Below are 26,047 nucleotides of genomic sequence, written 5' to 3' on the forward strand. Positions count from 1 at the left end.
GTGTAGGGCTGTGGCCCTCCAGGAACTGAGTTTGACACCTGTGATGTACAGTAATGCTGTAGCACAGAGACCTCAGAGAATCTTAAAGTGATAGTTCACACAAAAATAATAATTCTGTCATCATTTACTCACCCCAAACCTGTATGAGTTTCTTTACTGTGACTGGTTTACTTTAAAGAGATCAAGTTTTCTACTCTTTCTCTCAGGACACAGAACAATGTGAAAAGACCAGAATATGTGACTAGCTTTCTATATTCCCTTCCTCAAAACGATGACCTTATTTTATCACTATCTACTGTAAAAAGCAGCTGTGATAAATTTTCATACAGATCAAAAGACATTAAACATAAACAGCAATATAAATAGCCATCTATAATAGAATAATCTGTCCTGAGAGAAGGAAAATATTTATTTATACGGTTTCATATTTGTATCTCTACTTCATATCAGCACCATTAGATATTTAACAGTCCTATATTTTATTTGAAGATCTATATAACTGTATCAATAAAAAAAAATAGCATTTAAATGAATCTGATGAGTGTTGAAATTTGTCTATTATTCTATTATTATGGTTAAACATGCCTAGTTTTACCATGGGGTAAACATTTGACATGAACCAAAATAGAGAAAGAAAGAAGAACAAAACATTGTAGGTCTATTACCAAGGTATTCCTTGGTAATAGACCTACAATGTTTATTTCTTCTTCTTCTTCTTCTTCTTTATATATATTTTTTTCTTTAATCCTTTTTAATATTTTTGTTATTACCATGATCATATTATCATGGTGTTTTTAGGTATACTTTGAATATCCATAGTGTTGTGTATGAATATGGTAATCATACAGTTCTATGATATATATTGAGGTATTAACATCTGATTTACCCCAGTATTATCATAGATAAATTTGTAATTGAAATGGTAGAAATAACTTTGATATAATTTATTAATGTTTTCATAGTTTGGTTTATTTTGGTGTAAAAAAAAAAATTTGAGATGGGAGAACACAATGACGTGAAATGATTATGAAAAATTTAAAATAAAATTGTTAAACAAGCATTATATTTTTAATTATAGCTAGAAATTATAGATTTTGAGTTTTATGCTATTTTGATTTTTAGAACAATGACAAACAAATTATGAAAAAATAGCAAAACATGTTTAGATTTTTCATTATATAAATCATTTTCATTGAGTATTTCATATTAGGGCTGTAAATTCATTTATTGTGTTTGACAGGTGTGATGATCAGTGGAGTTGAGTTTTTACCTCCATCATTAAGTTCTGGACTAAAAAATGGATAGAGTTTCCCAGTGAAAGACTGATCAGTGAAAGAGTAGAGATGAGAGCTGGACTCCACATCATAAAAGGAGACCAGACCCTCCTCATAATCCACAAACACACCGACCCGCTGCGGCTTCACTCTCACACACAGAGAGACACGAGGATCATCACAGGCTTTATATTCATTCCCATTCCTCAGAGCCACAGTCCAGTGTCCATAACTGGGACTCAGTCTGATCTCTCCCTTCCTGTCAATGGATTCTCTGGCCACTCCTAAATCCCATTCAGTCTTTCCCTTCACCTGCACCTCAAAATAAAATCTCCCTGAGGAGAATCCCTTCTTTCCCAGGACAATTAAATATCTATCAAATCTCTCTGGTTTGTCTGGGAGTTTCTGTCTAATGTCTCCATGTCTCACTTGTTTTCCATCATCAGACAGGATGAGTTCAGGATGAGCTGTATCAGGATCCAGAGTCACATCCACTGAGAAAACAGAGAATATGAATCACAACTTTACAATACAGATATTTAGTGATGATGTTTGTAATATGTAATCAGTGTTTAATCATACTGTGGGTCAGTGATGAAGCTGTGAGTATCTGAATGTAATCTAGTGTAGTGCAGACAGCACACTGTACCTGCATACTGCTGTATCCTCTTCAGTTCTGTAGAGACTAATGACAATAAAACACCATCAGATCTTTGACATGTTTATGTGTGAATTATAGACAAGATTTAAGGTTATATTTAAAGAATTGTGAACAACATCATGTTTTATCTGATCAATGTTTCTCTGCTGATATTTAGAGAATCCCTGAACTCCTATTGTGTTTGAGGTCGAAATATTTCTCCTTTTTAGAGCATCTTTGAGAATGTTTTGTGAAATGAAATTTGTATTTTATATATTTTTATGCCTAATGTTATTCATCTCAGTTTTGGAGTGGATTAGTGTTGTGGTTATTCAGCAAAGACAACACTATAAAAATAATCTTTAAGAAAATGAAAATGAAAGCCCAGCACTGCGAAGCTGTTTGATACAGGTCAGAAATTTTCCTCTAAAAATGAACAAATTTGCATCTTAAATTCATGATGTCTATCGATTTGATTTTCTTCTGCTAAACTGATTTTATCTGACACATAATCACAACATTTAGATGAAACAGCTGAAAAGACCAACAGAAAATGGCAGAAAATGAATGTTTCTTTCTGTTGTTTCTCATCTAAAAGTGTTCACAGATTTACTAAAGCCTCAAGGTTCTGGTTACAGTGATGAAGCTTCTAGTACAAGATTAATTTACTGCATGTTTCCTGAAATTAGAGATGAATATGACCTGCTCTCTTCAAGAAGAACTGTGATGATAATGAGACACAAACACACGATCACACACTTCTCTTATTTCAGCTTTAACAGACTCATTCTTCATTACTGATATTAAAAGATGATAAATATGTGTATCTGTACGGTGTATTTGATATTGCTGTACCAGTTAGCGTGAGTTTCTCCTGTAGAGAGTCCTGCAGTTTAGTCAGAGCTCTCCTCAGAGTCTCCAGACTCTCATCAGTCTTCACACTGATCTCAGACCAGTTCCTGGTGTTTCTAGAGCTGCACAGGGATGAGTAAATCTACAGCAGGAGAGAGGAGAAATCCTTCAGCATGGGGAGTGTTATGGTGTCATATACTGCATTATCATTGATCAGAGAGATGTTGACTGACCTGTAGGAGGTGGAGGTGATCTTCAGTGTGTGAGAGCTGCTCCAGCTCAGTGTTTCTCATCTTTAGCTCAGTGATCTCCTGCTCCAGCTCTTCAATGAGCTCTTCCTCCTGTTTCTCTGCTGCTTTCTGCTGCTCCTCCATCATCTCCAGCAGTTCAGCCTGACATCTCTCAATGGAGCGGATGAGATCAGTGAAGAGCTCCACACGGGCGGCTTTCTCCTTCTCTGTGTTTCTCTGATAAACCAGGACAATCAACACATTATTAGTGGAGTTTGTTAAGGGAAGAATCAGTGTTAATATTTCTCATACTTCAGTGTTTTTAGACGGTTTTCAAAATCCCTCATTCTGCACCGTTTGCACTGAATGATTCCTCATATCATGTGTGTTGTTGAGGAGAGACACAGACGTGTCGATATTCAGACCAACAGTGTGACTGTGAAATTGCTTTTATACAGCAATTCAATAAACATCAATAGATATTAAAATTAATTTAATTAAATTATTTTAAACTCACTTTTCTGACTTCTGCTGAGTGTTTGACGTCTTGAATCTTGTTGATTCTGTCCTGGATCATCTGCTGTGTGTCTTTCTGTGTCTTCATCAGTTGAGTCTATATACAGAGAACAACACACAATATGTTTTCATAACTGATTCATTTATATTAAAGAACATGTGTTTCCTCATGATAAGAGCCATTTAAAATCAATTTTGTCAGTAACTTTTACCTTCTTTTCTTCACTCTCCTCTTCTAAAGAAACAGTGTTGTGGTTCTTGTGGTCAGTCACGTCACACATTGGACACACACATGTCTGATCATCTCTACAGAACAGCTCCAGAGGTCTCTCATGTTTCTGACATATATAGTCCTCCAGATTACTCACAGGATTGATCAGTTTGTGTTTCTTTAAACTGCCACTCTCAAATGAGTCTCCAGGTGAGTTTCACAGTAAGAGCTCTGACACACCAGACACGACTTCAGGGCTTTCAGCTTTCTTTTCCCACAGACGTCACACAGAACTTCACTGGCCAATGCCTACGGATCCATTCCACATAAAACTGGTGACAACAGCTCTGACGATACACCACATTCCTGAGAAGATCACGGAACTCATAAGGGACTACTACAGTAGTTTCAGCCTGAGATTCACCTCTGGAGCAGTAACATCTGCGTGGCACCGCCTAGAGAAGGGCATTATCACTGGCTGCACCATATCAGTGGTATTGTTTGCCCTAGCGATGAATATGCTGGTCAAGGCTGCTGAGGTGGAATGTAGGGGCCCCCTGTCCAGATCCGGCATTCGCCAACCGCCAATCCGAGCCTACATGGACGATCTGACTGTCACATCAACATCAGTGACAGGGTGCAGGTGGCTCCTCCGCGGTCTGGAAAGGATCACGGTATGGGCAAGAATGATGTTCAAGCCAGCCAAGTCCAGATCCCTGGTCCTGAGAAAGGGGAGAGTGGAGGACAAACACCGCTTTTATGTGGATGGAGTCACTATTCCGACAGTGTCAGAGAAGCCCGTGAAGAGCCTAGGGAAGATCTTCGACAGCACCCTGAAGGACAAGGCAGCGGTGGAGGCAGCCCACATGGAGCTGAAGACTTGGCTATCGGCGGTGGACAAGTCCGGTCTTCCGGGGAAGTTCAAGGCATGGATATACCAGCATGGTATCCTGCCAAGACTCCTGTGGCCACTACTGATTTACGAAGTCCCAGTAACCAGTGTGGAGGGCTTTGAACGTAATATCAGCCAGTACCTGCGTAGATGGCTGGGTCTGCCGAAGAGCCTGAGCAGCATTGCTCTGTATGGGCACAACAACAAGCTGCAGCTTCCCTTTACTGGCCTGACCGAGGAATTCAAAGTCACCAGAGCCAGGGAGGTGTTGCTTTACAGAGACTCTGCTGACATCAGAGTCTCTTCCGCCGGCATCACGGTCAGAACTGGGAGAAAATGGCGAGCGCAAGAGGCAGTCGACCAGGCAGAAGCGAGACTGAGACATAGTGTCTTAGTTGGCTCTGTGGCAGTTGGTAGAGCTGGTCTAGGTAGCAACACAAAACCACGCTACGACAAAGCCCAAGGACGAGAGAGACGCCAGATGGTGCAGGGAGAGATTCGTGCAGAGGTGGAGGAGGAACGCCTCAGTAGGACCGTGGCAATGCGCCAGCAAGGAGCCTGGGCCAATTGGAATCATGCATCTGCCCGGAAGATCACCTGGACAGAACTATGGAAGTCTGAACCCGCAAGACTTAAGTTCCTGATCCAGTCGGTGTATGATGTCCTCCCAAGTCCATCTAACCTCCACACCTGGGGCCTAGCAGAAACACCAACATGCCCTCTGTGCCCAGCTTATGGTTCCCTGGAGCACGTCCTGAGCTGCTGCCCTAAAGCACTAGGAGAGGGGAGGTACACGTGGCGCCATAACCAGGTGCTGAAGGCAGTAGCGGACACCATCTGCACCGCAATCCAGGAGTCTAAACATCAAGTCCCAGCGAGGCACAACATCTCCTTTGTCAGGGCAGGGGAGAAACCTCAGGGAGAACGTAAGGCCTCAACTGGACTGCTAGCCATGGCCCGTGACTGGCAGTTGCATGCGGACCTTGGGAGGCAGTTAAAGTTCCCAGAGCACATAGCAAGGACGTCACTGAGGCCAGATCTGGCCTTAACATCTGACTCAACAAAGCAAGTTGTGCTATTGGAGCTTACTGTCCCCTGGGAGGACAGGATGGAGGAGGCTTACGAAAGGAAGAAGGCCAAATATCTTGAGCTGGTTGAGGCATGCAGAGGGAGAGGGTGGAGGGCCCGCTGTGAGCCAATAGAAGTGGGCTGCAGGGGCTTTCTAAGTCAATCTGTGCATCGGGCTTTCAGACTCCTTGGCATCAGAGGGTTGCGCGAAAGAAGAGCCACCAAAAACATCAGTGAGGCCGCCGAAAAAGCCTCTAGGTGGTTGTGGATCAAAAGGGGAGAAGTATGGAGTAGCGCGCTGCTTGGACACAAACCGGGGCCTGATCAACCCCGGTTGGGTCGCCCAGGTGAGGGTGTCTGAAGATCAAAGACCCGAAACACCCTATGACCCTGGGTCCTTCACTGAAGATGTGTCCAAGCTGCACCTTCAAGGTGTTTCAAAATCTAGCATAACTGGCTTAGCCAGTGACTTCCAGGAAAGGCTGGATGACGACCGTGAAAGTATGGTGACGACTGGAGAGACAGTGGACAGCTCGGAGAGACGGCAATCGGTGCAGTAAAGGTTAGCACCCTGAGCTGCAGCTCCCGTGAGGGGGCAACCACACCTTGCTACAGAAAGCCCTACAGAGATATACCCCCAGGGGTGCCCGAGAGGGGGGGAGGATGAGCACCCCAAACGGACGGACTTCACGGTACCTGACATACGCAATGGATTTTCGACGATGACAGCAACCTGCTTCTGTGGCAAGGTCTGTAAGAACCTCAGAGGCCTGAGGATCCACCAGGCCAAAATGGGATGCACAAGGAGGAAGCAAGTGGAGCAACGCACAGAGCCAGTGCCAAGCACTGACCCTGGTGAGACGGAGGAGGAGCAGGAACCGGAGTCACCCCACAGTGTCCAGAACCTCCATGCTCGACATGCTACACCTAGCAAACCATCAGAATACCGTCGGGTTCTATGGCCTGCTGCAAACAAGGAGGCCGAGTGGCGGCAGTTTGACGAGGATGTTGAGGCTACTCTAGATGCATCATGCAAAGGAGAAGTTGATCAGCGACTTCAGTTGATGAGCACACTAATCATCAGCATCGGTGCAGAGAGATTTGGCATCAAATTACCGAAGGCTCAGAACATCGCTAGGCCAAACCGGCGTGAGACCAAGATTTCCCAGCTTAGGAAAGAGCTGAAGGCCCTAAACCGTCAGTATAAGAGGGCGAGTGAGGAGGAAAGGCCAGCCCTTACAGAGCTCCGGGACATCCTGAGGCAGAAACTCATCTCTCTACGACAGGCTGAGTGGCACAGGAGGAGAGGCAGAGAGAGGGCTCGCAAGCGAATGGCCTTCATTGCAAATCCCTTTAGCTTTACTAAGCAGCTGCTGGGGCAGAAGCGGAGTGGGACCCTGCGATGCCCAGAGGAGGAGATCAATCAGCACCTCAGTGACACATACAGCGACAGCAGGAGAGAGGAAAATCTGCCCACCTGCAGAGAGCTACCCACACCACCAGAACCATCTTTCCATTTTAACATCAAGGAGCCCACTTTGGCAGAGGTCAGGAACATCGTACGAGCTGCACGTACCAGCGCAGCCCCAGGCCCAAGTGGAGTGCCATACAAAGTCTATAAATATTGCCCGAGACTCCTGGAGAGGCTGTGGAGACTCATCAGGGTAGTATGGCGGAGGGGGAAGGTGGCTCAGCAATGGCGTCACGCAGAGGGTGTTTGGATACCAAAGGAGGAGAACGCGAGTGACATCACACAGTTCCGCACCATCTCCCTGCTCAGTGTGGAAGGCAAAATCTTTTTCAAGATTCTTGCCAACAGGTTATCTGAGTATCTCCTGAGGAATTCCTACATTGACACCTCGGTGCAGAAGGGTGGAGTCCCAGGCATGCCGGGCTGTTTGGAACACACAGGGGTGATCACCCAGTTGATCCGGGAGGCGAGAGAAAACCGAGGAGACCTGGCAGTCCTCTGGCTTGACCTGGCCAATGCCTACGGATCCATTCCACACAAACTGGTGACAACAGCTCTGACGATACACCAGATTCCTGAGAAGATCACGGAACTCATAAGGGACTACTACAGTAGTTTCAGCCTGAGATTCACCTCTGGAGCAGTAACATCCGCCTAGAGAAGGGCATTATCACTGGCTGCACCATATCAGTGGTATTGTTTGCCCTAGCGATGAATATGCTGGTCAAGGCTGCTGAGGTGGAATGTAGGGGCCCCCTGTCCAGATCCGGCATTCGCCAACCGCCAATCCGAGCCTACATGGACGATCTGACTGTCACATCAACATCAGTGACAGGGTGCAGGTGGCTCCTCCGCGGTCTGGAAAGGATCACGGTATGGGCAAGAATGATGTTCAAGCCAGCCAAGTCCAGATCCCTGGTCCTGAGAAAGGGGAGAGTGGAGGACAAACACCGCTTTTATGTGGATGGAGTCACTATTCCGACAGTGTCAGAGAAGCCCGTGAAGAGCCTAGGGAAGATCTTCGACAGCACCCTGAAGGACAAGGCAGCGGTGGAGGCAGCCCACATGGAGCTGAAGACTTGGCTATCGGCGGTGGACAAGTCCGGTCTTCCGGGGAAGTTCAAGGCATGGATATACCAGCATGGTATCCTGCCAAGACTCCTGTGGCCACTACTGATTTACGAAGTCCCAGTAACCAGTGTGGAGGGCTTTGAACGTAATATCAGCCAGTACCTGCGTAGATGGCTGGGTCTGCCGAAGAGCCTGAGCAGCATTGCTCTGTATGGGCACAACAACAAGCTGCAGCTTCCCTTTACTGGCCTGACCGAGGAAATCAAAGTCACCAGAGCCAGGGAGGTGTTGCTTTACAGAGACTCTGCTGACATCAGAGTCTCTTCCGCCAGCATCACGGTCAGAACTGGGAGGAAATGGCGAGCGCAAGAGGCAGTCGACCAGGCAGAAGCGAGACTGAGACATAGTGTCTTAGTTGGCTCTGTGGCAGTTGGTAGAGCTGGTCTAGGTAGCAACACAAAACCACGCTACGACAAAGCCCAAGGACGAGAGAGACGCCAGATGGTGCAGGGAGAGATTCGTGCAGAGGTGGAGGAGGAACGCCTCAGTAGGACCGTGGCAATGCGCCAGCAAGGAGCCTGGGCCAATTGGAATCATGCATCTGCCCGGAAGATCACCTGGACAGAACTATGGAAGTCTGAACCCGCAAGACTTAAGTTCCTGATCCAGTCGGTGTATGATGTCCTCCCAAGTCCATCTAACCTCCACACCTGGGGCCTAGCAGAAACACCAACATGCCCTCTGTGCCCAGCTTATGGTTCCCTGGAGCTCGTCCTGAGCTGCTGCCCTAAAGCACTAGGAGAGGGGAGGTACACGTGGCACCATAACCAGGTGCTGAAGGCAGTAGCGGACACCATCTGCACCGCAATCCAGGAGTCTAAACATCAAGTCCCAGCGAGGCACAACATCTCCTTTGTCAGGGCAGGGGAGAAACCTCAGGGAGAACGTAAGGCCTCAACTGGACTGCTAGCCATGGCCCGTGACTGGCAGTTGCATGCGGACCTTGGGAGGCAGTTAAAGTTCCCAGAGCACATAGCAAGGACGTCACTGAGGCCAGATCTGGTCTTAACATCTGACTCAGCAAAGCAAGTTGTGCTATTGGAGCTTACTGTCCCCTGGGAGGACAGGATGGAGGAGGCTTACGAAAGGAAGAAGGCCAAATATCTTGAGCTGGTTGAGGCATGCAGAGGGAGAGGGTGGAGGGCCCGCTGTGAGCCAATAGAAGTGGGCTGCAGGGGCTTTCTAAGTCAATCTGTGCATCGGGCTTTCAGACTCCTTGGCATCAGAGGGTTGCGCGAAAGAAGAGCCACCAAAAACATCAGTGAGGCCGCCGAAAAAGCCTCTAGGTGGTTGTGGATCAAAAGGGGAGAAGTATGGAGTAGCGCGCTGCTTGGACACAAACCGGGGCCTGATCAACCCCGGTTGGGTCGCCCAGGTGAGGGTGTCTGAAGATCAAAGACCCGAAACACCCTATGACCCTGGGTCCTTCACTGAAGATGTGTCCAAGCTGCACCTTCAAGGTGTTTCAAAATCCACCTTTTTTCAGAACTTCAGCTTTTTTCTCAGGACTTTTCTTTTTATAGTGATCTACGAGCTCTCGGAGTGTGGTGTTAATCTTGAGATCAGGTCTGTGCTTGAATGTTTCTTTACAATATTGACAGTTGCAGGTCTGGCTGTTGTCCCAGCACTTATTCAGACAGGTCTTGCAGAAGTTGTGTCCACATGGAGTGCTGACTGGATCAGTGAACACGTCCAGACATATAGAGCACTGATGCTCCTCAATCAGTGGACCGCTGGAGGAAGACATTGCTGGAAAGAGAAATGATGAAGATAATAACCTGCACAAGTGTAAAGTCAAAATCTTGTTGAGAGAATGTCCAGAATGCACTGAGCTTAATTCTAAACCATGCGTGGCTATTTTCAAGATAAAATATAAGATAGATTTGAGTGGGTTATTGACTCACATGGAGGAAAACTCATACTCCCTTTCCTTTCTTGTTTTTTTGTTGATGGTGGGAAAGATTCTGCCATTGTTCTTCACCTCTTTATGCCCTTTCAAGGCAAAAGAAAATAACAACAACAACAGAATAATCATAAATAATATAAAATAAATAATATTTACATTAAAGGACCAGTACAGATAAGCTTTCCCCCAAAATTAACATATATTTTGTATGGCCAAGAGACATTTAATTTTGATTTAAGTAAATGTGATATTTCAGCTGCAGTGTATTTCAAATTAAATAGTTTTAATACGATTTTGATACCATTTCCGCGCAGTAAACATTTTTGTAGGAGAAAAGTTCCTTTCAAAACAGTGAGTGTATTCATAAAAAACTGAACATTTGCTGTTTATATTAAATACAAACAACACATTTTTTTTCTTATAAATATTTTTTCTTTTCTTTTTCTTTTAAATATATTTTCCGACAAAATGTCTTCCCACAAAATAAACTGATGTAAGTATTATTTCATCTTGTCAAGTGTGTCTGCATTCAGTCACTTTCTTCACTCTTCATAAGGTGTTTGGCACATCTGTACACAAAACTTTGTAGCTTTTTTTTTCAGGTTCAGCGTTTTTTTGTGTGTGTGTGTAAGGGTCATGCTTCCTGTTTCTTTAGTCTTTATGTTGTGTGACAAAATTAAAGAAAGCCCAAACTTTGCATCACAACCAATCAAATGACATATTTAAATACAATTCTGATAGCTACCATTTCAGTGCAGTCAACAACTAAAGTAGCTGAGTGAGTATTTGACATGATTAAACCCTCGGGAAGTTGCATAAACAACTATTATGTTAAGACTGTCTAAAGAACTAAATCGCAGTTATTTAGGGGTTACCGGTCTTACTTTTCGGTCTCAAATTAGACCAATCTACGTTTTCATGAAACTGACTTTAAAAAGTTTTGAACCGTCTTAAAGAAAAACATTTGATTAAAGGAGAACTCCGGTCAATTTTAACATTTTTTTGTCAATTTGGAGTGCTGTCAATACAGAGAACAACGGAAAAAATCGGTGTTGCCTACACCGTGTTATCCTCTTTTTAAAATTTGCACCCTGTTGACTTCAATGGGGCAATATTTAAACCTGCTTTGGAAAAAAAGTGGAAAAAACAACTCATTGTATAATTTACAGTGAAAAACCGTAAATTGACTTTCCCACAATTTCCTGTGACACTTCACATTTGATGTATTTTTGTTGAAATAACTATGTTTGTTTCTTCATAGTTTTCTTCGTTTTTTTCTAATCAGTTATGTACATTAGGGGTTTATGTTACATTTAATGTTGTTAAATTAATGTTTATTGCATTTTTAAAATTTCATGTGTTACATGATGGTGTTTAATGTTTGTGTGAATGACACTGTGCAGCTTCTATATTAACTCTCTTGTGGAAGAACTGCTTGTGAGCTTGATTGATTATGTGACTCTCATCACTGCTGTGATTGGTGGTTATCAGTGTACAAAACAGATATTAATACTTCAATAGGACGGTAAATTAACATTATATCATATTACTGAAATCCAATGTTAAATATCTTCCCCTTTAAACACTTCTTTACTCCAAAATGAAGATGGAAAGCAGAGAAAACACAAAGTGTAGCACTACATAATAGTTTCAATGGGACCCAACAGAGAATAAGGTTTCAGATAATACCTGAAAAATCTTGCATCACAATAAGTATTGTGAATGTCAAAACATTTTAGTAACTAAACAGAAACATGTTAAAATGTTTACATGGTACAATTTCTGGTAAGCTACGTTTTTTATTATTGCTTGACACAAATTTCACGATTTCAATTCAATTCTTGTGATTTGATTTGATTCAATTTTGACTCATTTGGATAAATATTAGGTACACAAGACAGGCGTTAATTTTTCTCAAGAAAAAAAAAACCCCTATCAGGTGGTAGTATTATTTAAGGTTAAAAATAACTCAAATTAAACATAATGCGTTTTTATTATAATAACAACTTTATTTAATGATATAAGTAAAAATATACTAAATATGTAATAGAGTACACATATTTAGCAAAATACTCTCAATAGCTCTTTTTTTCTAGCCAACAAACATGCTATAGCCCATATTATGGTCATTAATTGGCTTTCCTGAGGTAAATGTTATATGACAATTGTTCTCCAGCTGTTTTATTGACCCCTTTCCACGGTTGAAAAACACTCATTGATCTATATTATGAGGAATATACATTTCGTTAAGTTGTACTGTATCTTTTAACATTGTTCATTCGTGTTTATTTACTATTAGCTAGTAATGTAGAGATGATCGGTTCACGTGCGCTAGGGATCTGTCACGTCACATTTACAAGCGCCAAAACGGTATTTATAGTAACTGTTAAGTGAGTGAGACGGGGTAAGAGGGGAGAACTGGGAAGAGGTGAGGTTGCATTTGGCTCTAAGCAAATCCACGAGTGTGTATATCCACGTATATCCATGTGAGTGTGTTAACGTTATCCTCACCTAGCGCCACTTCACAGCTAGCTGCTGCTGCTGTAGCGGCATGTTTTACGCTTTGGACGTTGTTGTTCCTGTCTGTGTCCCAAACAGTAGCCATAAAAAAGTTTGTAATCTTTGGCATCGTTGCCAAAAACTTATCGGTGTCTTTGCCTTGAGTTTTTTCACGTAGTGTTTTAGCGCAGCGCGTCTGTGTTGCACGTCACCACGTAGGCTCACTATTGGCTGACACTGGTCATGTGTCTGATGCATGTGACGTACAACACAGACGCGCTGCGCTAAAACACTACCTGAAAAAACTCGAGGCCCAGAGAGAAGGAAATGAATAATGGAATAAAGTCGTTATTTTGGGGGGGTTTTGCGCACAAAAAGTATTCTCGTCACTTTATAAACTTAAGATTGAGCCACTGTAGTCACTTGGACTATATTAACTGTTATGAATGCTCCGAGACAAGAAGATCGATCCAAATGCAGCTTTATTAACCCATTTAATCCAAAGTGTTTGTGTAGGTGTGTTTGTGTGTGTGTGTGTTTCTGTGTGTGTGTGTGTGTGTGTGTGTGTGTGTGTGTGTGTGTGTGGGTGTGTGTGTGTGTATGTGTGTATGTGTGTGTGTGTCTGTGTGTGTGTGTGTGTGTGAAGATCAGACATCAGAGGAGACGTGACCGTGTGTGTGTGTGTGTGTCTGTGTGTGTGTGTGTGTGTGTGTCTGTGTCTGTCTGTCTGTCTGTGTGTGTGTGTGTGTGTGTGTGTGTGTGTGTGTGTGTGTCTGTGTGTGTGTGTGTGTGTGTGTCTGTGTCTGTCTGTGTGTGTGTGTGTGTCTGTGTGTAAAATTAGGTAGAAAGTAAGGTAGAACAGTTAGCCTATGTGTATTAGTATGTAGATACAATGGGTTATCCCACCGGTCACTATTGTTGCCGTTGACATGTTTGTGAGTTCCATGAACACATTAAACAAAGTTGAGTAATTGCAAATGCATATATCAATACTAGACACCTTAAACATGATATGTACCAAAAATCTATGTCCTATCTTTATGTTTTACTTTACTTTACTCTAGCTTTAAGTACTTTAAGTACTCTAGCTTTACTTTACCACCCTTTTCTTTGGGAGCTTTCTTGCTGGCATCCTCTTCTCTTGGCGCAAACAGGAAATAAACAGCTCTGGTCATGTGACAATTTACAGTAAACATGCGACACTGCACATATTTCATTGAGACCCTTTATTATTTCAATATCTGCTGGAAATGCATTGATAGATCATTTAGTAACATTTTTATAGCCTTAGAAATGAAACACTTTTTTACGGTCACTATTGTGACCGGTGGGATTAAATGGGTATAAGGGTAATCCAAACTCGTAATCCAGTAAACAGGCAGTGGTCAAGGCAGGCAGCAATAAACAGAGTCCAATAAACAATCCAGATAGGGGCAGGCAGAACAGAGTCAGAAACGGTAAACAGTCCAGGGTCAAAAACAGAATACAAACACGAGAAAAACGCTCAGAAATGCAGACTAACAGTACAACAAGACTTCGCGATGAGTGAATGTGAAAACCAGGTATTTATGGTGTGAGTGAAACAAGGTGATGAGAAACAGGTGAAAGAGATGAGTGCTGATGAGTCCGGGCAGTGTGTTATGGGAAATGTAGTGTTAGAAGGAGTGATCACAGTCTAGTGTGGAGTGGCCTCTGGTGGCTCTCGAAGGCACTCCAGCTGGTGACCGTTACATAGCCCCCCCCCCCCCCCCCCCAAAGAGCGGCTTCCAGCCGCTTTAAAACTGTCCAGGAGGGAGGTGGAGCGGAGGCGGATCCGGGGGCGGGATGGAGGGCCAAGTCCGTGGAGCAGAAGAGGACCTGGAGACTGCGGTAGGACGGAAGGCCAGGGCGGAGCAGGCTGTGCAGGCGACCAGGGCGGAGCAGGCGACCACGGTGAAGCAGGCAGCCAGGGCGGAGTAGGCTGTGCAGGCAACCAGAGTGGAGCAGGCGACCCCTCGGACAACCAGGGCGGAGCAGGCAACCAGAGTGGAGCAGGCGACCCCTCGGGCGACCAGAGTGGAGCAGGCGACCCCTCGGGCAACCAGAGTGGAGCAGGCAACCAGAGTGGAGCAGGCGACCCCTCGGGCGACCAGGGCGGGGCAGGCGACCCCTCGGGCGACCATGGCACAGGAACAGACACCGGCTCAGGGACAGGAACAGACACCGGCTCAGGGACAGGAACAGACACCGGCTCAGGGACAGGAACAGACACCGTGGCAGCGGCTATCTCTGCTGAGGGCTCAGGCTCAGGCGTGTTGGCGGCCATCTTGTCCGGAGACACTGGCTCGACGGAGACCATCTTGTCCTGAGACACTGGTTCGGCGGCGGCGGACATCTTGTCCTGAGACACTGGCTCGGCGGATACCATCTTGTCCTGAGACACTGGTTCGGCGGCGGCGGCCATCTTGTCCGGAGACACTGGCTCGGCAGAGACCATCTTGTCCTGAGACACTGGTTCGGCGGCGGCCATCTTGTCCGGAGACACTGGCTCGTCGGATACCATCTTGTCCTGAGACACTGGTTCGGCGGTGGCCATCTTGTCCGGAGACACAGGCGCAGAAAGAGGAAGAGGAACAGATTCAGGCTCAGGATCAGATTCAGGCTTAGGAACAGATTCAGTCTCGGCGGGACGAGACTCTTGACGGGCGGACGTGACGTGAAGCTCAGTCTCTGGATCGACTGACGTGACGTGAAACTCAGTCTCTGGATCAGGATCAGCGCGCTCTGAGCTTGACGGGACCAGCGGCGGCGAGGGCTTTGAGCTGGGTAGGACCAGCGGCGAAGAGGACTCTGAGCTGGTTAGGACCAGCGATGAAGAGGGCTTTGAGCTGGACAGGACCAGCGATGAAGAGGGCTCTGAACTGGACGGAACCAGCGGCGAAGAGGGCTCTGAGCTGGGCAGGACCAGCGGCGAAGAGGGCTCTGTGCTGGACGGGACCAGCAGTGAAGGCTCTGTGCTGGACGGGACCAGCGGTGAAGAAGGCTCTGTGCTGGACGAGACCAGCGGTGAAGAGGGCTCTGTGCTGGACGGGACCAGCGGTGAAGAGGGCTCTGTGCTGGACGAGACCAGCGGTGAAGAGGGCTCTAGCTTGGCGGGCATGTCGCTTGCTGTCTCAGACGCGGTGGGCATGACGCTCTCAGTCTCAGGGGCGGCGGGCATGACGCATACTGCCTTGGCTTCGGCAGATTTGGCGTGAAGTGCGGGCTCGGCTGGACTGGCGTGAAGTGCAGGCTCGGCTGGACTGGCGTGAAGTGCAGGCTCGGCTGGACTGGCGTCAAGTGCAGACGGTGACATGGCGTGCCACGGAAGGAAGCTCTACAGACATCTGGAGAGTGCCTCTCTCCAATCCAGACCGGAGAGATCGGGGAGCTCCCTCGGGTCGACCTCCTTAGCCCCCAGCCGGTAACACAACTTAATTGCCTCGTCACCCAGAGAGCAAGAGGCAGCGAGAGGAACAAACCCCCAGGTGTAATGGAACAGATCGAGGCTATCCAGGGCCAAGGCCGCGATCTGTCCAGCGAACTCCCGGCTCATGCTAGGAAAAGATCATGCGAGATCCATACTGCTGGATTTCTATTATGAAATAGCCAGTCCAATAAAGGCTTTTTATAATTTTCTAAAGAAGAGTGCCTTGGATTTCCTTCTACTACATTTTACTGAATTCCCGACCCCAAAGAGCACCTTCAAAAACACTTTTTTTGAACTCCTTGAGCACCCTGGACATTTTTTCTCTATACTTGAGTAATGTTCAAGTATATTTTTATGTATATTTTATGTAGTAAGTATACTAATGTCAATATTTACTAGTAGTAAACTTGTAAGTGTACTATTTTTATACCGCTTGGGACTAAATTGGCCCACTTGAAGTATATAAAAGTATATGTTTAAGTGTACTATAAGTGTAACAGTAGTAAACTTTAAGTGCACGACTAGTTCATAATTATGTTTCTCATTTGTACTGCAAGTGAACTTATGAGTATACTAGTAGTTTACTATTTTAATACTTGTAGCAACTTTGAAGTATGTTCTCAGTAAACTATTAGTTTAGTAGTTCTACCAGAAAGACTCGGGAGAATTATTTCAATAAACCATACATTTATTGACAGCTCAGCAAGCTGATAATCTACAAAGTCATTTGGCGTAGGCCCCGTCCAAAGTGCATAATCCGAGAGTATCGGATCTGCAAATCCTGCCTAAAGATGAAGGCAGGGGCGCAGCCGACCCCCCTGGGAGGATGGGGGTAATCGTCGCTTCAGTATCTGCGAACTCAAACATGTGTAAGTACCAAGCTTTTATACAATGAGCCTATGAATATGATTGGATAGAAGTGAAGGCAATAGGTGACGTAGTAATTGAGTCTTCCCGGCAGAACTTATGCTAAAGCTTTCATTTCTCTTACGAGAGTACTCTCGTGTTGCGTAAGTTTAGCTTACGCTACGGGAAAACTCCTTTTCTCGAGAATACTGAAGCAAAAATTATCCTTTTAATTTTTAGAATGTAAAACGCATTTGCTGCAGCAGGCAGACATAGGAAGCTAGGAAGCAGCCGCTAGGAAGCAGCCGCCCGCTCGGAAAACAGCGCCCCCACCGCCTCCACCGCCCACCTCGCAACGCCAGGGCCGGGATGCAGCGTTCGCGCTCCACCAGCTGCCAAAGACCGCCTCCCGCCCGGGGACCCAGGCACAAGCTCGCGCCGAGCTTTGAGCCTCCCAAGTCTTCCTAGCCATTCTAGGAAAACGCCGATGGTCAAGCCCCGCTGCGGCCGGGCAGCCATCGAAGTATGCACGAACCGCTCTCTCAGTTCCCTCAGCAGAGGTGATTCGAAGGGTGTATCCAGCAGCCAACGAGTCAGTTCCACAACTCGCTCGCCTGCACACAAATGCCATTTTCATGGCGACCCACATATCTCTCAAAAAGAGCATTATTTTGGGTCATATTCCGGCTCAGGCCGAAGGTGTCTTAAATGTAGGACAGGTGCCCACTGCCCAGTGCCCACCCCTACACGAAAACACTACCCTCACTGTGTGTCACACTCATTCAAGGTCGAAAACAATTAAGCTGGCTCTAGCCGCCCGACCGCTAAGTGTAAGAATTGTGCCCACTCCCCAGTGTTCACTCTTACACACAAGCACTACCAATGCAGTGTCCCACACCACCACAGGGTCCATATCAGTCAAACCGGCTCACGCCGTTCATGTTTTAAGTGCAGGGAATGTGCCCGCTGTACAGCGCTCACCCCCGCTTGTGAATGTGACTGTATCTGCGCCGCGCACACACATAGAGCCTCAATGTGTGAGCGCGCGCGCTGCCAGTGTGGTGAGTGCAGGTCACGTGTCTGCCTCTCAGCGCACACACTTTGTGAACAGAGCTGTATCTGTATCAAAGCAGCTGCCCGCGCTCATGGCTGGGCCGCCAGTTACAGAAATACTGCGCGAAACACTGTATGCCCCACTCGAAATGAACGTGATGAACGAAGTACGTCATCATGGCTGGGTCTCCGGGTCCCCGAATACGAGCGACCACAACCCAGATTTCATTCAACCCCTGGCCATTCACGCGAAAGCGTGGGAAAGCATTCCAGGGGCTTCGAAATGGGTGCTAAATATAGTGAATACGGGGATACTCGCTTCAGTTCGCTCGCAGACCACCGCGCTTCATAGCCCGGGTCGAAACCTCGGTGAATCAGGAAGTAGCACACCTACTTCGCACCGAAATAGCGAATTTACTGAGAAAAGGGGCTGTGGAAGCAGTCCCCTCGGCAGGAAGCGAGTCGGGGTTTTACAGCCGTTACTTCTTAGTACCAAAGAAGGATGGCGGGCTCCACCCTATACTAGATCTCAGACACCTGAACAAAGCGCTGGTGAAGCGCTCGTTCAAAATTTCCCCAACGATAGGAAGTGACTTTTGCTTGATTCATTAGTGCAGATACTGCATGAGGGCATTTTACATTTACCGTCTGACCTAACACCATTAGTGATGAAGCCTGAAGCGCTAGATGAACTGCCTGTACTGCTCTGAGGCATGGTCCCATACCTTGAGCTACTATGTGTTATGTGGTTGTAGGAGAGATGAACCCAATCGCAGACGGTATGCAATACACACAGATTTATTAAGACAAAACAGGAAAAAACAAAACCCACGATGGGGCAAAACAAGGCTGGTGGGCAAAAACAAAGACAAACTACTCTAGACTAAGATTAAACTGATAACTAGACAATAAACTAACAACAGCTACAAGATCAGGACTTTACAAGACAGAGTTCTTCACAGGGTACTCACAGGAAGGTTTACACACACTGAGAATCACATAAAGTATGGCAATGAACCGGCACAGGACAGCAAACACAAGGGGATTAAATAGGGAGAAACTAATGACGACAACAGGTGACACAGATGATTAATAATGACTAAACAAGGGTAACAAGGGGGCGGGGTTACGTGACGAGACAACGCAAGCACACAGCCAAAACAAATGGCCATGTGCTTACACATAAAACATGGGCCTGTCATGATCCTGCCTCAAGACCAGGGAAAATCAGAGACAAGAAGGCAGAATCATGACACTATGTCAAGTTTACCAGAATAGTAATGAATTGGACGTAAACTGCCCCCATGATCTTGCATTAGACATGCAGTCATGTAGCCTACGTGTTCACCCAGATAGCCACTGGACGCTGTAACGGAACAGGGCCGCAATCGCAAAACGATAGAGCCGGGTCTGTCCCGCATCCGCCTCACGGACTCGTTCCTGAGTCCAAACGCACATCGGGCCAAAGCCGTTTCTGATCTGTTTTTAGGGGTTGTTACGGATATGTGCCAGCGCCGATCCAGCACCGCCTGATCATCCCGTTACAGATGCGTAACGGGTGCGTGAAACGATTCCGCCTACCGGAGCTGTGCCGGATGTGTTACGATTCCGCTTAAATCACTACTGGATTGTCCTTTTGCCTTATTTTCGGCATTTTTGTCAGTTAGGGTATCATAGTAACCTATGCTACCTAGGCATACATAAAGTTCTTTTATAATAATGCTCTGTCTATCTACAGTAATTATCTTTTAACACATAGTTTTTCTGTGTAAAATAAGAAGTTATGTATAAAAATGCAATAAGTACATAAATTCAAATACAAAGTTTGTATATTTACAGTTTTAATTTTTGCAGATCGTTTCACAACTTCGACCAATCTCTATTTAAGTACTTAATAATAGCAAATGTACAGTCAATTTCTGTTAAATTAACTAAACGTACAAGTACGGAATACCTGCACATTTACAGTATTACTCATTAAACAACACTGAACATCAAGATACGTGAATGATAGGAAATACAAGCTAAGTATATAATTTAGAACATGTAAAAATATCCACATTAAAAGACAATTGCTGTATACCTTTATACTCTAATATAACTTATTTTAAACATTTACAATTACATTTTATCTAAAGTGACTTAAAATTAAGAGAACAATAGAAGCAACAAGTGCAGTGACAAGTCCCAGTTAGTGTAGCACAGTGCACAATTTTTCTTTTTTTTGTTAAAACAAAGATTTAGTATTATTGTGTCAAGTGTTTTTGAAAAGATGGATCTTTAGCAGTTTCTTGAAAATGTGTTGAGTTGGGCAGGTCATCCCACCAGCAGGGAACAGTCCAGGGAAAGGTCAGTGAAAGTGATTTTGTGTCTCTTTGGGATGATGGCACCGCAAGGCGCCGTTCACTTGCAGAACACAAGCTTCTGGAGACACATAGATCTGAAGCAGTGAGTTTAGGTCTTGCTGCAGCATCTGGATCAGTTGCAGAGGTTTGACTGATGCTGGAAGGCACGCCAGGAGAGCATTACAATAGTTCAGTCTGGATAGAACAAGAGCTTAGACAAGGAGTTGTGTAGCTCCGATAGGAAGGGCCGAATCTTTCTGATGTTGTATAAGGCAAATCAGCAGGATCACACAGCAAGGATGGTTTGGCTGAAACCATAAGCAGTTCTGTCTTGGCAAGGTTGAGTTGAAGGTGAAGGTCATTCATCCAGCAAGAATTTTCCATCAGGTAGGCTGAGATGCGAGCAGCAACCGTCAGATCCTCTGGCTGGAATGAAAGGTAGAGATATGTGTCATTAAGTGATAGGAAAAGTCATGTTTCTAAATGACAGAGCCTAGTTACACTACAAAAAAACAAAATTAAATAGATGGGTGGAATCTAACACAATTGTGGTTTTACTGTAGTAAAACCAAGCCTTGTGCAGCTACAGTGGCCTCACAAGGATCAAATGAATATTCACATGGGAAAATACAGTATAAAACAAATGACATTTTCTGCCACTTTTAGTGCAATCATATGGAATCAGAAGACTCGGCCATTACAATATTTTAAATTACTTCTTCCCATACCTTGTTTGCCATGATCATTCTGCTTTCCACTTGACCTGAAATCACAATAAAAAAATAAAATAAAAAAAGAACCACTCAGTATTACATTTACACATGTAAGAATATGTTCCACTGAGACAATGCAAAACCTGACTATGATCTGGAAGCTGAGCAGGAAAGGCTAACAGTGAAGTTTTGAGCTGAGACGAGACACCTAACGTTAGGGGTGTAAGTTAACTGTCTGTTCATCTGGATCAATGCAATTTTCATAACCAATGATCAAAAGTATCCTATGAAAAAGGCTACTATGATGACCCCAGGTCATCCAAAATGTAGATACGTTAAATTCTTCATCAGAACACAAACATTCTATCAACTTTTATTTTATAAGCCTAATATATGCATTATATAGCTACGTGTTGGCAAGCAGATGCACCCAGAATATGCAATTTATCATGTTGTGTTCATATTCTAGTCTCATGTGCTTTCCTGTATCATCAAGTACAGTATTTACTGAATTCGTTTTCTTACCAGTCTTGAGATAGCCATGTTAACCCTAACGAAAATTAACTATGGTTTAACCACAAAGAAAACAAAACAAAAAACATGATAGGCCTATTTGTATTTGTAGTATAACTGTAGTTATTAAAAACGTGGTTACTATAATTAAAACCGAGGATATTTTTTAAGAGAAGAGGTTTGAGCTTCCAGACGGTGTTTCAAAATGTCCCGCCATTTAAGAGATTGATTTACTGACAGATACTATCGCGTATTAACAAAGATTTTATTATACACAATTAAACGGACTTTGATATGTATAACAAGTCTACGAAAGCTTGTTTTAGGTCTTTTGAGGTGTGGGTTCAGCTGATCTTTCTTAAAACAGATGGAAAATGTAAAGACGCATGCTACATTTTCAGTGTTTTGCCCTCCAGCTCTCGCCAGTTATGACTGAACATAATTTAAGAATGCTAACGTTAGCTTGAAAACTGTAAACGTAACACAAATGTAATATAAAATATCGTTCACATGTTACTTAGTATAATGAGACTCTTACCTCAGCCGGTGATCGGTTGGCATGATGTCCGCCGTGACGAACAAGGCTACTGAAAAGGGCGTTATTTCCGAAGAATCCAACAGACTGACTCACAACAGCTCCTGCTCACGGCTGCTCGCCTCTTGACGAATACGATTGCTTTGAACCACTGTTGATCTCACAATCCACTTCACGAGAGTAGACTGAATTCAAATCTCCCGCTTGCCCAAACTCGACTGATCAGCTACAGGCTACAGCTAACGTTAACCGTTGTGGGCGGGAGTAAACAGCGGAAAAGTAATGGCGGCGAATTTGAATCTGCGTCATCGCGCGCTCGCACTCACACACACAAAGCCCTGAATGTTTTTGATAATACCACTGATGCATAATGTTTCCTCTGTGTATGTCTTTTATTTACTTATTTTGTATTTATATTTATTTTTATATGTGAAGCTTTACATATATTGATATAATTTAATTCCTGTAGTAGTTCTATTTGTTCTGTCTGTTATTTTTGATTGTTATTTGATACATATTCAATTAAAAAAAAAAAAAAAAAAAAAAAAAAAAAAAGCCCTGAATGTGCAGCAACGGAGATTTGGAAAAAATATTCATAAAATATACATGAAATTATGGGAGAATAAGACAATGAAATAATGATCAAAATGAGTATAAAATAAAATGTGAAATAAAAAATAATTCAATACAGGCCTATAGCCTATGTAGGGTACTGTGTGCACAAATACTATTATTTAACCTAAAAAAAAAAACTCACTTTAACCCCCACATGCTTAATAATCTGTAAGGAAAACATATTGAATAGATGCTGATTTCCGCAGTTATACCTTTACTTTGTTTTCTAATTTCACAGAAAAAAAATCTGTACAATATTATAATAATTCCTGTAAAATTACACATAACTCTGTAAAAATACAGACAAGTTCATTTTAAAAAACGTAAAATTGATGTAAAACCAAAATACAAGCAATTACCTGCAAATTTAACAGTGGACCTTTAAATCACAGCCTTTTATTTTACAGATATTTGCTGTAATAATGACAAAACGGTAAAAATCTGTAAACAAATACAGACCTGTAAAATTACACTTTTTTTTACAGTGTGTGCTGTAACGGACCTAGCATCACAAAATGTTTCTGTATTGTTTTTAAACACTGATAATATTGCTCAGCTTATGACAATGCATTTATCTCATGCTCTAGATAGAAAGAAAAAAAATGCAGACAGGTAACCATGTTGTTTTGAAAATGTTTATTCCACGGAGTTCTTCACACAGTTTGAGAAAAGTATTTCGGATGTGGTCCACATCAGGTAGTCTCTGTCAAAACAGTGTTGGCTCAAATCCGTTTTGCAGATATGGGCCAGAGCAGTTTTTAGCCCTTTTTTTAATGCAGTCGGCTCAGATATGTATCACAGATTCGGGCCACACCAGTGTAGCCTATGTGAAAACAGTATCGGCTCAGATTCATATTGCAGATCTGGACCAAATCAGTGTCAGACACAGCTAATGTCTTTCGGTTACCTATGGGAAAAGTGATCTGGGCCAGATCTGTAAAATGATATAAATACTGAACTGATGGCAGTTAGAATGTTTAAGCTGAAACCTCTATCTGGCACGGATCTGGTTCACAATCAGAAAACGTCTCTAAGATAGAAACGGAGGCAAGGGGCTTAAAACGGATCCGGGCCAGATGTAATTGCTATCTGGGCATGGACATAAAGCACAAAGGGTCTATCAGATTGGGCAATTCCTAATGCTGGTGCTCTTTTGACATCGCTTGACATAGTGCTCTTTTCAAATCATTGAATGCTTTGAGGTGAAGTTCTTCCATACAAACAATATCTGAATCTTTACCATGGCCTTTCAACAAGTCAGAGAGGCTGAGCAATCGAGGCATATTCTTCAATCCACGGTCTACAGTAACCTGCAGTTCCTAAAAATGAGCATAGTGTTTTAATGGTAGTAGGCGGAGGTATGGCTTTGACTGAAGCCGTTCGATCCTGTGTAATAGATCTATTTCCTGCACCCATTGTTTGGCCCAGAAATGTGACTTGCTTTTTAGCAATTTGAGCTTTGTGAAAGCTGCATTTGTGTCCTTTTTTATGCAAATAGTCCAACAATGCTGCCAATTCAGTTCATGTACCTCGTGATCTGTTGAGGCAATCAAAATATCATCGACATATTGGATCATAGTGGACTGTTTTACTGGACATTCTGGGTCACACAAATCACGTCTGACAGCCTGATGGTATATGGTCGGGGAGTTCCCCTTCGTTACGGGGAACTCCCGCTGCGTCGAATACAACGCTACGGGGAATGCCTTCGGCATGCCTTTTCTGAAGTCACTATACAACTATTCCAATCTGGATTGGTGTGCGTCATCGTGCGTCATGACGTTGCATGTGACGGTGACCCGGACGCTATATAAGGGTCACAGGAACAAGGAAATGACAGCTTCTGTTCTTCAGCAGCGTTCTATGTCAAACTGTACGTCTTATTTGGTGTTGTCTGTCAAATCTACTATGGCGAAGGCAGTGTGCGTCTCCTTGATTTAAGAAAAATTAAAGAAGCAAGGATGGCGCACACTTGCTTTGTGGTGTTGGGTTGTGAGCGGAGCTTGCACGGACAGTTCTCGAGGGCACTGTCTATTTTGTGCAAACTGAAAGGATTCTGTGACTGGGATCTCGCGTTTGCCGAGGCAGCGCGTAGGTTTATGTCTGCATTGCAATACAGAATCTATAGTGGCTCGGATCTCGCGTTTGCCGAGGCAGCGCGTAGATTACGGCTACTCTGCAATAAAGATTCTGTGACTAATCTCGCGTTTGCCGAGGCAGCGCGTAGATTAATGTCTGCATTGCAATACAGAATCTATAGTGGCTTGGATCTCGCGTTTGCCGAGGCAGCGCGTAGATTACAGGTCTGCAGGGTGTAGACTCTGAGTTTACTCTTCCGCTCCCGCCTGAGCCTGTTTAAAAAGAATAAAATAGGCTTGCGTTCCTAGTGCATCAGCTCGCGTCTGTCGAGGCAGCGCGTTGTCTGTTTGCATTGGGTTCGCACGTGGAGCAGTGTTTACAGGTCTCGCGCACGGTTCGGAAGCCCGCGTCACTGCGGCTTCTTCCGACCGTGTTAAAGACCCGGTGTTTGATTTATTTGATTCTGAGGAGTCAGATACTATCAACACTGAACCACGAATATTCACCACATTATGAGGAGTTGCTGGAGAAAGACTGGGGCTGTAATGAAATTAAATGTTTGGTAATTTAATAAGAAGGAAGCGTCTAAAAAGAGTGCTTCCTGCAAACCCAGTCAAAATCCTTGTGTCAGAGTCTTCCTTTTTCAAACGATCTCCATACTGAGGTACTGAGATTGTGGAATAATTGAAGAGGAAAATTAAAGGGGAATTTAATGATGCAGGGGGTAGAAGAATATTTCTCCCAGATATCGTATTACCTCTGATGACTCAGACACGTCCCTCTAAAATTAAAGTGGAGCTAATATAAATATTATCTCGAATTTGGTAGGGAAGGCTTATATGGAGGACAGTCACCAGCTCCTCATATTCTGGGAAGTCACCTCTTCCCCTCCCCTTCCCCCTGTACAGGGCTCGGGGTCAGAGGAGACGTTCTCATAAAAAAAAAAAAAAAAGCCCCGAAGTCAGGTCTGAGGACTGCCTTTCGGGCTAAGAAAAATAAATAAATAAACTATGAGGTCCTGGCGTAAAAATGCGGACCCTTATGGGCACTTCATATTATTTTCGGTTAGTTCCTGCCGGTCTATCGCTTCAGGTCACCGAATCTCAAAACCTGAGGTCAGTCTCGAGGGACTGATCTCCTTATTAGATTATTCATCGGTTACGTCCTGCCAGCAAACTGCTTCAGACCACCGATAAGCACATTATATCAC

General features: G+C 44.3%; 1 protein-coding gene, 1 long non-coding RNA gene and 1 pseudogene across 3 annotated transcripts in view; all 3 read right to left on the reverse strand.

The window, feature by feature from the left end:
• Positions 1–10,312, reverse strand: part of LOC307163570 (E3 ubiquitin-protein ligase TRIM39-like) — a 29,963-nt gene extending 19,651 nt beyond the window's left edge. Inside the window, exon 1 of the mRNA XM_079879674.1 lies at positions 10,190–10,312. Within this exon, the coding sequence (XP_079735800.1) occupies positions 10,190–10,256 (67 nt within the window). The 5' untranslated portion in view covers positions 10,257–10,312. The remainder of the gene's footprint in view (positions 1–10,189) is intronic.
• Positions 1,167–4,192, reverse strand: LOC307162967 (E3 ubiquitin-protein ligase TRIM39-like; annotated as a pseudogene). Its single transcript, XR_013824074.1, has 7 exons — positions 4,148–4,192; positions 3,725–4,032; positions 3,514–3,609; positions 3,000–3,233; positions 2,770–2,908; positions 1,924–1,959; positions 1,167–1,768 (listed from the first exon to the last, which is right to left on the reverse strand). The product of XR_013824074.1 is annotated as an E3 ubiquitin-protein ligase TRIM39-like (transcript).
• A 10,304-nt stretch (positions 10,313–20,616) lies between the features above and the next one.
• LOC307163590 lies at positions 20,617–22,191 on the reverse strand. Its single transcript, XR_013822101.1, has 3 exons — positions 22,147–22,191; positions 21,111–21,145; positions 20,617–20,808 (listed from the first exon to the last, which is right to left on the reverse strand). It is a non-coding gene; the product is annotated as an uncharacterized lncRNA (long non-coding RNA).
• Positions 22,192–26,047: the final 3,856 nt, after the last annotated feature.

The sequence above is a fragment of the Squalius cephalus genome, assembly GCF_949319135.1.
Source record: "Squalius cephalus genome assembly, chromosome: 8".
NCBI lineage: Eukaryota > Metazoa > Chordata > Actinopteri > Cypriniformes > Leuciscidae > Squalius > Squalius cephalus.